The sequence below is a fragment of the Peromyscus maniculatus genome, chromosome 11 (genome assembly GCF_049852395.1).
Source record: "Peromyscus maniculatus bairdii isolate BWxNUB_F1_BW_parent chromosome 11, HU_Pman_BW_mat_3.1, whole genome shotgun sequence".
Classification (NCBI taxonomy): Eukaryota; Metazoa; Chordata; class Mammalia; order Rodentia; family Cricetidae; genus Peromyscus; species Peromyscus maniculatus.
Window position 1 is genome coordinate 82,844,164 of NC_134862.1, and position 15,503 is coordinate 82,859,666.

The window sequence follows — 15,503 nt, forward strand, 5'->3', positions numbered from 1 at the left end:
TAGGAATATTTTGAAGATTCCAATTACAAAACCTTGTCAAAACAGTCAGAGCTTTCTTGTAAAAGAAAGATGCACTCAAATATTGTTAATCAGGAGTGGTTCGGGCTAGCAGCTCTTCTTTTTGCATAATAGCAGGCATGGAAGAGAATCCTGGGACCAGAAAAAGTCCTGAAGTCATTTTACTTTGATAACCTACTTCCTCAATATCCCATTCCATTTCTGAACATCAGGAGAGCACTATGAAATGGAGGCAAAACTGTAGGGCTGAAAGAAGAAGCATGTTGGTCGTCATGGCCAACCTGGGTACCAGCTCAGGGAGGCAGCTATAACTGGTAGCACTCTCTGAAATTTGACTTGGAAACATACAGATTTCACACTATGGATGGTAGGGTTAAACTTCAATTCCTGATCGATGTGTTCTATCTTCAGGAAATACATTTTCATTATAACTGTTTCAGTAATTCACAATATGAAAAGAATACCTTGACAAAAAGTTCAGAATGTAAATTAAATAAGCAAGTGTCTCACTATACTCCTTACAGAATAGGCATGATCAGGTGATCATTGAGTCAGACATTTTCTTAATCAAATAGAGCATACAAAGTTATTTTAAAGTTGAATGTAGGGAAGGTCAGTAACTAAACACAATAAAAATGAGTTGATTATTTGAATAAAAGGTTATGTGTGCATATAGATTAATGAAGAAACCTTTCAAGTTTGTGCTAAGCTCTGTTATTATATTGTAAGAACAGGTTGCTTTACCCTTGATAGACTGCTGATTACTGCTGTTGGAGGCACCAGAGGAGTCTGGAGAGCACTGGATGCTGTTGTTCGGGACACCCAAGGGTCCAGGAGAGAGCTAGATGCTGTTGGTGGAGAGCCACATGGAGCCAGGAGACTTTTAGATGCTGTTGCTGAAGGCATCTGAGGAGCATGGACACTCCTTGATGCTTTTTCTTTAGAACAGGGAACAGCCTGTCCAGTACCATATGATACTCCTTGAGGCCCTTGAGTGGTACACATACTTCTGGACTCTGTCCATGGAGGAGCATTTAGAGCCTGGATTACGTTGGATGATGTTCCTAGGTGTGTTTGAGTGGTCTGTACTTTGCTTGTTCCTATTGGTATAGAACCCTGAGGAGCTGGAAGGCTATTGGATGTTGTTGGTAGAAGTACTTGAGAAGTCTGGAGACTACTAGATGCTGTTGCTGGAGAAGCCAAAGAAGCCAGGACATAAACATGTCCTGTTCCTAAGGGACCTGGGACATTGGCATTCCTGGGTGCTTTTACTGTAGCAGGGTTAAGAGTCTGAATGCCACTGGATGCTGCTCTTTGAGATACCTGGGTGGTGCTATCATTTCTGGACACTACTTCTGGAAGAGCATTGGGAACCTGAATATTGCTGGATGCTATTGCTATTCCTACCTGGGCTTCCCTTTTCAATGTTGCTGAAGGCCCTTTAGGGGTTTGGGCTGGCCTGGATGTTATTACTTGAGGACTCTGAGGAGACTGCTTGCTACCGGCTGCTGTTGCTGTAGGTAGGTGAATGTTCTGGGCGCTATTGGACACTGATCCTGGAGACAAATAAGGAGTACTGAGAAAGCTTGACACTGTTTTTGAAGGCATGTGAGGGACCCAGCTATTACCAGATATTGTTGCTGGAGGTACATGAGGAGCCTGGACACCACTGGACCGTGTTAGAGGCACTGGAGAGTTCAGATGGATGCTAGAGTCTGATGCTGGAGACATCGGAAAATTCTGGCAAAGTGGTATTGGAGAGCCTAGAGATGTTCTTAAAGTGAAGCATGTTTCTGTTGGAGTCTGAGAAGTCTGGTGGAGGCTGTTAGAAGCTGCTGCTGCTGCTACTGCTGCTGAAACTTCTGGAAGAGTCTGGAGTTTACTGGCAGCTGAGGAGTTGCTGGTTGCTGCAGATTCTGGAGGTTGATGTTTTTTCTGGGAAACCTGTGTCTTAATGGTACTCTGTTTTTTGATGTTTGTGTTTTTCTGTTTTAAAGGAAAATAGGATTGGGATATTTTTTAATACTGCTTATTGGTTTTTGAAAATAAGACCAAGTACATCTTTTTACTTTCTTGTACTTTCTCTTTTCAAAAGAGGACTTTTACAATTGTCAGCTTTTTCCTGGGCTGAGGGAAGTACTTGAGAACATACTTAGTTATTTCTAATACCTAGCTTCCACTCTTATAACTTCTCTTAAAAGTCAGGTATTGAATTTTCTCTAGTCTGGGATGGAATACAAACTCAAAGCATCTTACAGACTGTTCAAATATTACTTGGCCTCATTCAGCTTTTAGTGTTATTTTGTGGGAAATGAAGTTTGTAGTAAAACTGGCTACTTGTGTTCTTTTTCTCAGGTAGACTTTCCAATCTATCAGATATTCAATCCTTATTGTACACAGATACAACCCTCCACATTTTCAGGTGATGTGATTGAAATTATGCCACAAATACCCTAAAAAAAAATGGACAAGATGGATGGGAATGTAGCTCAGTTAACTTCGTGTTGGAATAGCATGCCTGAACCCCATCCAGACTCATTTAAACCTGTATTTAGGTCTATAAAATAAGCATAACTCTAGTTTAATAAAACTTCTCCGTATGTGAGAAATACTTGTATTTAGGCAACAGATCAAGTTAGGGTCCTCATTATACTTTTATAATCTTAGAAGTATAAAAATTTAAATATTATAAAATTTGCTTTAAAAGTGAAGGTAAGTAAGTATGCAAACACTTTGGTTTAGCAGTAATGGCCATTTTTACTGTTTTTGTTTTATGTTTTTGATGGTTCAAGGTAAAATTTCTTCTAAAATGCAACAATTGCTATAAAGCTGACTCCTTTCAAGCCAAACTTAATACTAACTGTAGCCTATTTTCCAGGCTTGTCTACGTCTTGAATTCAATTGCTGTCGTCATTGACAAACATGGTTAATTAGATGTGCCTAAGGAGTTCCCGTGCTAAATAACAGGACTCTACCTGTTAAGAAGATTAAATGCTGGTCACATAGAGTGTTCAACACAATGGTACCATGCAATAAAATAAGGAGATGTGTGTACATTGCAGTCAGGATCTCAAAATATATGCATGATGAATCGATGTAATTAAGTACATGATTAGGAAATTAGATGAGAAGTACTTTCAAGGTTATGATTGTTGTAATTATATTAAAAAGGCATCAGAGTGGGAACAGGAAGCCATTCCCTTTGATGAGGAATGGCTGGGAGAGTTTGGTGTATGTCTGGGAGGGTCTGAAACTGACACTTAGCAAAAGTGACCATTACAGTTATGCAATATTTGGTCAGTGAATGGACATGGAGAAAGACTTCCAAGCAAAGAAACAGAATGTGTCAAAACACCTGTTAAGAAGAGCATAGAATGGTGAAAATAACCTCTGAAGTTGGGTCACCAGCAAAGGGAAAAGGCCTGAGAAGAAACTAGGCAATGGGGAATGATACATTCTTGTGTTAGTCCCTGTCTGTCTCCTCTCTTTCTTTTCTGAACTCTAAACAGAAAGTTGGTTGACAACATTAGAAATCATTTCATAAATACTTACCTTTTCAATGTACCACAGAGGCTGTGATACATGATTACATAACTTACTGAGCTATTTAATAATAAGAGGAAAATCTTTGTAGTAGGGGATCAGTGAGACATTTTCCCAAGGTTGTGGTGAGCCCAGAGATAGGCTTTGGGAAAGGGCAAGCATTGGGAATAGGAAAGTGGTACCTTGTTTGAGGAACTGCTGGATGGTGTTGGTGGAGGCTTATGAGGAGTCTGGAGACAACATTCATCTTTTTGTGGGTTGCTTCCTGAAGGCTCCAGAAGCTGAGTCTGCTCCTGGGTAAGCTTCATTTTCTTGCCACCTTCAGTTTTTATGGTTTGTTTTCTCTTTTTCTAAAAGAAAAATGTTTGTCTTTCCTTATTGACTTTCCAATGTGTTGGGAAGTGAACCCCAGACTTTGTACATAGTATGTTGTGCTTTCTCATACAGTTTTATCCCCAGCCCTTAGTAATGTCTTTAATATTAAGTAAAACATGATATTTCAAGGACCATAAGAATCTTTGTTTTATTACTGGATTCTAATTATATTTGCATCATTGTGTACACCTCATTCTTAACAGATGGATCATATGGTATGGTAGTTTGAATAAGATTGACCCTCATAGATTCACTAATTTGAACACTTGGTCACCAAAGAGTCTCAGTATGTGTGTAGCAGGTATGTCCTTGTTGGAGTAGGTGTGGTTTGTTAGAGGAAGTTTGTCACTGAGGGGTGGGCCTTGAGGTTTCAGATGCTGAAGCCAGGCCCAGTGCCACTCTCTCTTACAGCTGCCTGTGGAGATGCAGAACTCTCAGCTACCTCTCCAGCACAATGTCTGCCTGCACACTGACATGCTTCTCACCATGACAATGATGGACTAAACCTCTGAATATGCAAGTCCAATAAATGTGTTTTTAAATAAGAGTTGCTATAATCATGACATCTCTTCAAGTAATAGAAACCCCAACTAAGTGATAAAGGGTTGTCTGATAGAGGAGTAGAAAAATTACATTTATCTCATCCTACTTATCCCTGTGGTGGCAAAAGAGCATGAGGTGTAGAATTATAAAGTTTGTATTTAATATAACCATTAAAAAAGCCACATCCCAAACAACTTCTGTTTCAGTAAATGGTCTTTAAAAAGCCATGCGGAAGTTTTTTGTTTGCATCCCTGGGGGTTATGCTGCATGAGTTAGAGACATTGTATATCTGACACTGGAGGACAGTGACAGGTCCCTATGAATTTGTTGACTTAGAACCTGTTCTCACTAGAGCCGTGGACTAGATAGATTACTGAATCTTCCTAAAGAGCTAAGAAGGGGAGGAACCTGGGGAGAAGCTTTTTGGTGGGAGACCACCCACCTTACCTGTGCAGAGGGTTTACTCTTATCTGATTGATTATCCATGGAAAGAGATTGGGAACTACTGGTTTCTTCTTGCTTTCCTTTTTTCACTGCAGTTTTGTTTTTTCTTTTCTTTTGCTTTTTAACTGTAGGGATAAGAAGACACAATAAATCTAGTGACGTGGATAAGATTACTGAAGTTCATTCAGAAGTATTTATTTTCTGATTTTCAAATGAAAATGACAATTTATTTCATTTTTGTTAATAATTTTACAGAAAGACAATGATTTTATGTTATTTTTAACAAAACCTCAATCATTCAATTTTACCAATAAAGACTTAGGGACCAGATGCTGGTGTGAAAGCCTGCTAGCTCAAGAGGTAGAGAAAGCACCCAGCTGACCTTCATATTCCACTATTGTCTCATAATCTCCCTTTTCCTGTGCAATCTCAAACCAAAACCGCTTACATTTAATGTCTCTCACTTCTACTTCCTGTGCTTCTCTCAAACCATCCTCTTGACTTCCATTAGTTTTTCCTAAACAATCAATTGTTCACTTCCATTTGCTTGATTTGCCTCTTGACCTATACATGATTTTTATTTAATAATGTTTATGAGTTGATATTTGATGTAAGAAAATAGCAACATTGGATTTTGACATCTATATTGGGGATATATTTTTTTATGTAACTCATGTATTCTCAATCTGCAGGTCTCCTTGACTGGGCCTCATTATGCTAAATTCTCAGGTCGGAATTGTGTACCAGTATATGCAACATTTTTAAACCAGTGACTTTGTAAAGAGAAAATTCTTCACATCTCTAAAATGCAGGATTCTACATAAATATTAGATCATATTTCTTACTGGACAGGGTACTAAAGAATGTGTAAGATGGTTAATCAAGTATTAAATTTATTCTATTTAAATGCTTTACATGACGTTTTCAATTTTTACTTTATCATTTTCTAGTTTTTCTATGTTTGAAAGTTTTAATGTATCTCAACAACTGCCTTTTATATTATTTACCTCCAACGCAAAAGATGTCTACCCTGAAATATATCTAGTTTCTTTGTAAGAAAAGATTTCTTGAAATCATCAACTTGTTGACATCTGAGATGCTTCAACCCCATTGTTTCTAAGGCACACACTGGGAAAGAAACATGTTAACTCTGATTGCTGCAGGGAGCCAGAAAGTTTAGGGAGGGTGGAGAAGGGATGAGTGTCCTGGATGCTCCCATGTTACCTTTTGCTCTCTCTGTTTTAAGCCTTTTAGCAAGGCCTTCAAGTTCTTTAATGCTTTGACACACATTTATCAGCAGGTTCAGTCCAGCATCTTTTGGGAATGTGTCCTCCAACTGGTCAGCCATCTGAATTCTGTCATAATCATCTTGCATCTTTTTTGTTAGATTTAGTTTTTTTCTTAGTAAGGACTTGATTTTCCTAAACTGGTAGTCATCCACAGCCATATCCTCTAATCCTTGTTGAAGAACAATTGTCTTGTATTTACTCATTATCTCTACAATTAGGGACGATCCTAAAAGATGAAAATGGACATAGGATTACAGACATATACAGACAATTCCAAAACAGGGTTATTCCTGTGTTAGTGAATGACCCCAATTGATAATGTCCATAATTGCATGTAAGACAAAAACAGAGTTAAATACAAAATGGATATAGAACCTCTGTATTAATAAACAAGCCTAGGATATTCTTCCCCATAAGCCATGTTAGGTGACTTAGAATAGTGACTTGTGGTGGAAGAAAAGTGTTGGAATCAATAATTGTTGAAGTGTTTAGAGTCTGGGCTTTGAGTGTTCATATCCTAGATGCTTTTTCCACTCTTATTTGGTTCTGGAGCCTGTCCCTCGATATCTGCCTGTGGGTTTCTGATTTTTCCCATTCTAAAGTGGCCTATGTGCAAATGGACTGCATCCTATTACAGTGTACCTGGATGAACAATGACTGAAGTCACATGACCATGATGAGCTACTGACCATTGTCCACTCAGGTTTGCCTCAAACAACCCTCATTAGCATCCTGTCTCTCCTGGACTTGGATTGTGATCTTTAGGTCCTTTGTGCTCATATTAGTGTCAATTTCTCCAACATCTACATAGTTTTCAGAGCAGCACCCTAGAATTTATTGGATGGAATTGTGTCTGTAGTTTCTTGATTTTATCCTTTCAGGATTTACTTAGTGTAAATTTATTTGTTCATAGATAAAAATTTCCACCTACTAGTCATGCTTAAGTCCCACCTAGATCTTTTAATAGTTTTCTAGTTTACTAACAATATCCAGTCCTCCTCAAATATATTGGAAGAACATGAATAATCTGACCTCTTCCATTTATGCTTATTTTTGCTCCTGAGAGAATATGCTTCAAAATATACAAAATACACTCCTATTGTCAAGGTTTAAGGTATGTCTAATTTCTTTTTCATTGCTTGGAAAGTCATTCTCACATTTGTTTCTCTGTCTACTTTTCATAAATTTAGAAAACTTAAGAGTTAAATGGGGTGTGTGATGGGAGGATAAGGTAGTAGAAGAAATGAGAGATGAGTAATAACACTAAGTATATTTCCAAAACTAAGATGGAAACCCATTGCTGTAGAAGCATATATATATATATATATATATATATATATATATATATATATATATATATATATAATTTATCTTCTCTTTTCCTAGCTACCTAAAAAATCTATCTATAAAGAATTCACATGAAGTTACTGTATAATGGGGCAACAATATTTTTACTAGACACCACAGTTTAACAAAAAGCCCAGTGCTAGGAATGAATTTGCTCTCTTGAAGTTACTCACCTGTCAGTTCTCATAGACTCCCAACATATTGCCTATTGACAATGCTCTTCAGTAAAAGCCAGAACTTTATGGTAAGACTCTATTGCAGAGACACCACACTTTGAGTTACAGAACATCGAGAAATCAAGTTGATATTCCCCTGAAGCCTCATCCCTGCTGGCTAGATTTTCCAATCTGGAAAGTACTGTGCACAGTAATGGAGGAGAAAAATAATTATTAACCTTACTCAGTTGTGGATCCTTGCAGGTAGAGTAACAACCCATCTGGCAAAACATGCTCAACAGTGCAACAGTGGCATGAATGCTGTGGGATTAACCATCCATTTTGTGATTTGATCTAAGGACTGTATGAGTGGAAACCCATACCTGGCACCATTCTAAGGCTGAAAACCCGTGACTAGACTACTCATAGTCCCTAGTTGAGAACCTATTAATTTTACACTGATAAATAGGAGTAGAATTAAACTTATTATTTTGCCCACAAGTCTTTCAACTCTCATCAGAGACATTTGTAAGAAACTAATAACAAAAAATTAGAAAATTTGAAACATCAAAAGATTGGCTCTCTAGAAATTCTCAAATTCCCCAATAAACTGAATTTTCCTCTTTGTAGCTCATTCATATTTTATATACTTCCTTGATGATCTTTAGAGAATGGAATGAGTTCAACATTCTAATTCAATTTATGGTATTTTAATTTGGGAGTCATACCTGTATGGACCTCAGCTTAATTGGAAATAAATTTCTAGGGCTTTAATTGCTTCCCTTTTTTGGAGAAAAATTCAACATTCTCCATGCTCAAAAAAATCCAAGGCTGAATAGAATATCCACACAAGGACACATGACAGGGAAGAGGAAGAGTATTAAGAAAAAGACATACTGTGTAAGCCATAAGACGTTAAAAGTAGATCACCTATATATTCAAGGAGGAGATTAAGGCTGATTCTCAATAATGAAACTCCCTTCTTCAGAGGAACATTCCAATTTCCATACAATACTAATATCCAGATGCCAGGAAAAAGTAAAATAGAAAGCATTTCTTTGAGTTGGTACTTGTGAAAACACAACTATTTCAAATACAATCAGATATGTGATGACAAAGACTATAATTTTTATGGTTTCCATTTATATGAGAACATTTATTGTGTTATTACTTTTTAATTTGGACTAATCATCCCAACCTCAGTATACTTTCCTGTATTACACAACATAGTATACATTCATCAGTGGCAATCTTTGCCCACTAGATTCTGGATATCAATGTGTTCCTCCTCACTGCTAAAAAGCTAAATATTTTAAATGTTCAGTCTCTTTAAAACACCTAAAGTCTCTTCCAAATTTCAAAGCCCCTCTAAAATATCCAAAGTCTCTCTAAAATTCTAAAGTCTTTAAAAATTCAAAGTATCTCAACTGTGAGCTCTTATAAAATAAAAAATAACTTATCTACAATTTTTCCAAGATGGAAAAACCAGTTCATCATTACATTTGATTCAAAGCAAAATCAAATTCTACAGTGTGAAAAGATTTTCTGGTATGCTAAGGGCCATGGCAACTTCATTTCTCTTGCTCTTCCATCCAAGCACACATAGTGTTTCTCCTGTGCTTAGATTACCTCTCTCTATGTTTACTGCTATCCTTGGTGTCATCCCATGGTACTGACATCTCAAAAAGGCTGGGGTCCCTTTGTACCTGTTTTGTATCATCACCAATGGTCTTTCACAACTTTTCACAGTGGCAAGCTTCAGCTATTGCTTATGTCCTCACTATGCCTCCAAAAACAGTACCACTAGTTGAGTCTTTTAAATTATAAAGTTTGGATGTCAGCACAAGGTACATCCTAGACTCCTCTGGATCACAACTTCAACTTGTGTGTACTGACAGTGAAAAGACACTTCCCAGATTATACCTCAATAATGCTGTTCTCTTCTTAATCTCAGTCAATGATTGAGTCACAGGTGAACAGAATCACAGATTTGTAATTCAAATATTGAGTGGCCGCAAAAGATTCTTTAGGAAACTCTGAACCTCTTCTCTGAAATTTCCAAGCCAGACCTTTATCATTTGCACTGCCTCTGCATTATCTTGTTAGTTCCTACAATAGTTGATTAATCTCTAAACACTCAATAGCTTTTATGTCCCAAAGTTACAATGTTCTTTCATAATCCTTCCTAAAACACAGTCAGGTGTGCCACAATAATATCCCTCAACCCAGTATCAATTTTTCTCTTAATTACAAGTTCTATTGCTGGGATAAAACACCGTGACCAAAAACAATTTGGGAAGAAAGGGATCATGTCATTTTATACTTCCACATCACAGTCCTTTGGTGAAGGCCGTCAGAGCAGGAACTCAAGGCTGGCTGTGGAGGCAGGAACTGAAGCAGAAGTTATGGGGAGCACTGATTACTTGCTTGATCCTTATAGCTTGCTCAGCACTCAGTACTACCTGCATATGGATGGCACTGCCCTCAATGGATTACACACTCATGGGCTTTGTAGAGCCCACTACCTATGATGGGACACTTTGTGCAATCTTGAGGCAGGGGGAAGGGCTTGGACTTGCCTCTACTGGATGTGCCTCCACATGGGAGGACTTGCCTTCTTGTGGGAGGGAGTGAGGTTTGGGTTGGGAGGGGAGGCTGGAGGGTTTGAGGAAGGAAAAGGGGATCTCTGATTGGTGTGTAAAATGAATGAAAAAATTTTCTTAATTTTTTTTTATTAAGAAAGTGTGTAGGGCAAAAAAAAAGTATGCCCTGCACACTTTCCTACAGGCAGTTTTAAAGGAAGCATTTTCTCAATTAGAGTATCTCTTCCCAGATAATTTTATCTTGGGTTAAGTGGACAAAAACAAAAAACAACTGGAACATACCCTTAGAAAGAGATAATACTTTAAATGTTGGTTTTATATACCAATAATAGTGTATGGCATTTCTCAGTATTTTATGTCTCTTGTTAGGACCATAATAAGTAGCAACATAGTATATGTTTTATTCCAAATGTTCTGATGCACACATATCCCCTTCATGTGTACATGGAAGAGCTTACTCATCTGTGAATTTGAGAAAACCAAAATATTTTGATAGATTCAGCAGTATATTTCTCAATTACTAAATTAACAAGGTATAAACATCTGTAAAAATATTAGAATGTTTCAGAAACATAAATGATACGAGAGAGATACCCTTACATACTTACACATCTGAAATCAACTTCTAAAATACTCTGTTCAAGTACATATTAAGAACTCTAAAGGGTACATGGAAAGCCTTTAAAATATTTTAAAGGTAGGTAATAGAGATATATTTCTAATTAACTCTCACTCAGCCCCCTTCATTTTCCACCAGAAAATAAGAAACAAATCCAAACAATCTAAAACTAAATAAAATAAATGAATTTCAAGATGACAGAAACAAATTCACTGTGATTGAAATACACCTGATGTAAAAGATGATAAGTGTGTTCCTGGATGATTGAAAAAAGATGTACTTGAGTAACTGAATCTGTGAAGCTTTGTACTATGCATGTCCATTGTTTCTCATGCTGTGTAATATCAGAACACTAGAGTGCAGTTCCATGTTATGATATATTTTCACTTAATACTATTATTTCACAGTAATCCCTTGATGTCACTATCCTATCATTTACCTAGTTAGTTACCACAGTCAACAAGTTCCTTCACACTCTCCAGCCAAGGTAACTAAAGCCTTCTTCGTATTTTCCATTTACTAATACTTATACTTAGAAAGTTATTTTATTATCAGCCATGATCAAAATGCACTTCTGTTAGCTCTAGTCCAAATAAGGGTGGAATAAAGATGTCTGCCATCTCCCCTAGCAAAGCATCAGACCCTAGCTGCTGTGGGTTCACTGCCCTGAGAGCAGCTGGCACCAGCCCTGCTCCCTCCACTCTCCTCTGAAGGAAGCAGCACTGGTTTCCCCTGTGCTCTTGTGGGTTCCACAGAGCTCTCAACTCTACATAGCAGGGGCAGGTCTCACTTTCTTGGGGATTTCTTCAGCAGTGCCCAGATCGTAGTTCAACTGAAAGGTTAGGAATAGGGGTAGTTTTCTTTGAAGAAGATAAATGAATAAATCCCGCAGACTGGAAAGGGATGTTGCAATCCACAAACTGCCAGGAACATGAATAGCTTATAAGATGGGAAGAACGACAGTGGTCAGAGTCATTTCGATTTGACTCAAGTGGTGCAACCCTGAGTGTCTTGCACCATGCTCTCTCCGGGGAGAGAAAGGCTGCAAAAGTGAGGCCTCCTCCCATTGATTTTCCTGGCTAGTGTGATTGAAGGGTTTCCATCTTGTACACACTTCCCTACACTGAAAAACAAAGGTCTGCTGTGCTCAGCTGTTCTTCTTACAAGTTTTCATAGGTGGATGATCCAAGGTTAACCCTTCATGTCCAGCATACTTACTTTGGGCCACTGAGAATCACATTACTTTGAATAAAGGTAATTTCTAAAAGGAAAAGTGTGAGCCACCCAGACACCTCCTCTCTTCCTCTAAAGGTGGAGGTGGCAGGAGGAGAATTCAGCAGGTTCTATTGCCACAAAGAACAGGATGTGTTTCCTGGATAGAGAATCATCATTGATGCAGGTATTTTTGGTTTAAGAACTTATTAAAACATTTACTAATTTTTCATTAGTTCCTAAACCAGAAGATTGTTTAAGAAGTATCTTGCATATTTTGCTTTCAATTAATAGAAAGGAATTTGTCATGCCTGCTGCTCTATGGACTATAGTAAAGCTGTTCTTCCTTAGGTGACTCAGTTAATGAATCCATAGTGTTTCTACGTTATTTATTGATAAAGATAATAGGTAGTGGGCCTATTTAATGACAATATGGAAACATTGAAAACGAGAAATTCTGAACTTGTGGTCAGACCAAGGACCTGAAATAACTTTGCACTACTGTGCTATTCTGTTGAGGAAATTGGGGAGTCTATGCTGTGTTGTAATTCTGAGACATTGTTTTGTGTTGTGGGAGCCTCCTAACTAATCTACAGATAGGATTATTGACTGTAGAATGTTGATCTACACTGCTGGATTTTGCTTTTATCTATGTATTATTGTTCCTATGCCCAAGTTCTATCCTTTTGGAATTAGAAATATGTGACTCACCCTTTATTTTAAAGGATTCTATAATCATATTTAGGACACATAGGACTTTTAAAGGGACTTTGAATTTCTATAAAGTGTTGAAAAATTTAAAGAATGTGGTATTGTAAAATATGGAGCTATGTCTTATACTGTATTTGCATGAGACCCTGGGGGACAATGAAGGGAAATTAGGATTTAAAAGAGATGCTTTCAAGTGAGAGGGGACAGAATGAAGTGGTAAAAAGGTGTAAAGTGGAATACTGAAACAATATGGTTAAGTGCAGTTGGAGAATGTGGGGGCAGAAGAGTGAAGGGAAGTTGTAATTAGAATTATAATTCTAATGACCTTTCAAAAAGTCATATGGAAAATTGCTCCTCTATATACTTCATAAAATATATACATATTCATATATAAAAAGTGTTTAATAGACTTATAATCCATTTAAAATGAGTAACAATGATCCTAGTAGATACCAGGAACTAACAAATGAAAATCCTAGTGTCAATAAAATGTTACTTCCTTTGGAGTTGTTGATCAGTGAGATCCCATTACACACCCTCTCAAACACACACACACACACACACACACACACACACACACTCACATACCACACACTACAAGCTATTGCCAATGCTCATGATTTCTTTCCAACTCGATAAAGACATCACATATTTAAGTCACAGAACATGGAGACATCAGCTGGTAGTGACCACGAAGGTACATTCCCACTGACTAGCTTTTATAGTGCTGGGAGGTGCTATTCATTTACCAGCAAAGAAAAGTAGTCACCAATATTACCCTTCTTCTCAGGAATCCTTGAAGAAGAAGGGGAAGAAAAAATTAAGAGCCAGAGGTGGTTGATGACTACAGGGACACAGAGTTTCCCAAACACAGCTGGGCAGTTGCACATATAAACTCAAAGTCATTGTAGAACATCACAAGACTTGTGCAAATTTAAGCCAAACAGAATTCCAGCATGAAGTAAAGGGAGGTGGACACAAATTCCCATAACCAGCTAAGGAATATTTGTCATTTGATGGCTGCTGGGAGAGGGAGAATCATTGTTATTAAGGGCATGGCCCATGGTTGGCTGATCACAAACTGTACTTGATGGGTTTTAAAAAGAAAAGGAGATACAAAGTTGGGTGGGAAGGGAAGGGAGTGTGTATCTGGAGGGAGTTGTGGGAAGGGGTGAATATGGGCAACGTACACTGCATGAAATTCTCAAAGAACTAAAACAATGAGAAAGAAACAAAATACAGTTCTTCTAAAATGAAAAATACAAACTTTCCTAGGCACACACATGCTTCAAAATAAAGACCTGATTTTAAAAAAAAGTCATGAAAGAGGAAGTTCATAACATGGTTGAGGAACAGACAGAACAGAGCATAGAGTTTGTTGATGTAAGATAGACACATCCTATAGTGAAATGGTGGTAGCAGAAGCAGAACAGAAACCTGCTGGTACCAGCCCATAATGAAGGACCTAATCAGTCCAGTGAAAACTTCTGAATGTGATTTAAGATTTGTTTCCCTAGGTTGTTAATAAAACATTCCTTAACAGTAGAAAAATCCAAAATTAGTTAAAACTTAAGACAATCCTGTTTATCTGCATTAGTGAAACTTTAACAGAACTGGAGGCAAAAATTGTTATCAAATACCAAATATGATAAACCTTCTCATCCTAGACGGATATAATAGTTTTAATTATGGATCTAGCTACTAATGATTGTGCCTGCTATTTGTCATTATTTTGTTTCTTCACAGCTCTGTAAAATCATGGAATATATTTTCACACAAGTACACATATCCACACACAGACATACATCATATATATTCAATGTCTGTGAGAGCACACAAGTCTGTGAATTTGAAAATAATCAGAACGAGAACCAATAGTTTTGTGGTAAATACAACAGTGTATCAATCACTGAATTACTAAGGTGAAAACATCTGTAAAAGATTTAGAACTTTGAGCCACATAGCTGGTAGACTTAGCAAATGGGTCTAATACTTGTACAATACTGAAATCAACATTTAAATTATGACGTTTAAGTACACATGGAGTACTATGCAAGGGGATACAGGCAACCTTTAAAATGTTCTTAAAGTAGACAATAGAAATATGTTTCTATTTAAATCTTCTTTAATCCATGCATCATATGACCAAAAACCAAAACAAATAAAATATAACCAAGCAAAAAAGTAAGCTTCACAATGACCCAAAAGTTTCTCCTAATGACTAATTACTATTTTTAATACCTTGTGTGAAGGGGAGAATAAGAAATATTAAATATGCCTATGAAAACAGTATGTATTTGAATAGCAGTGGTTCTGAATCCTAGAAAATTTTTAATACACACATCTGTTGACTTTCATGCTGTGTACTATTAGGATTTCACAAGATAATTCATCTCCATGTGCAGTTGCATTTACACTCAATATTACTTCACGGTAACTTTCATATCACTACCTTGTGCTTTATGCAGTCATGTTCCACAGCCACCAGGATTCCATGTACTCTCTAGCCAAGATAACTAAAGCCTTCTTCTCACTTTCTATTTACTCATACCTACACTTAGAATGTTTATTTTACAAACTCCAATTAATCAAAATGCATCTTTTCTTGTCCCAATCCCCAGAGATGAAGAAACAAAGATGTCTG

General features: G+C 37.3%; 1 protein-coding gene across 3 annotated transcripts in view; it reads right to left on the reverse strand.

The window, feature by feature from the left end:
• The window catches only part of LOC102922505 (interferon-activable protein 204-like), an 81,229-nt gene that overhangs the window by 11,921 nt on the left and 53,805 nt on the right, over positions 1 to 15,503 (reverse strand). Inside the window, exons 2-6 of one of the 3 annotated variants that reach the window (XM_042258645.2) lie at positions 7,733 to 7,916; positions 6,148 to 6,438; positions 4,927 to 5,048; positions 3,744 to 3,911; positions 763 to 2,004 (exon numbers count right to left, since the gene is read on the reverse strand). The exons of 1 other annotated variant lie outside the window; for it this stretch is intronic. In XM_042258645.2, coding sequence (XP_042114579.1) covers positions 763 to 2,004; positions 3,744 to 3,911; positions 4,927 to 5,048; positions 6,148 to 6,415 — 1,800 coding nt within the window. In that variant the 5' untranslated portion in view covers positions 6,416 to 6,438; positions 7,733 to 7,916. The remainder of the gene's footprint in view (positions 1 to 762; positions 2,005 to 3,743; positions 3,912 to 4,926; positions 5,049 to 6,147; positions 6,439 to 7,732; positions 7,917 to 15,503) is intronic. One more of the 3 variants, XM_016008901.3, reaches the window with a different exon arrangement.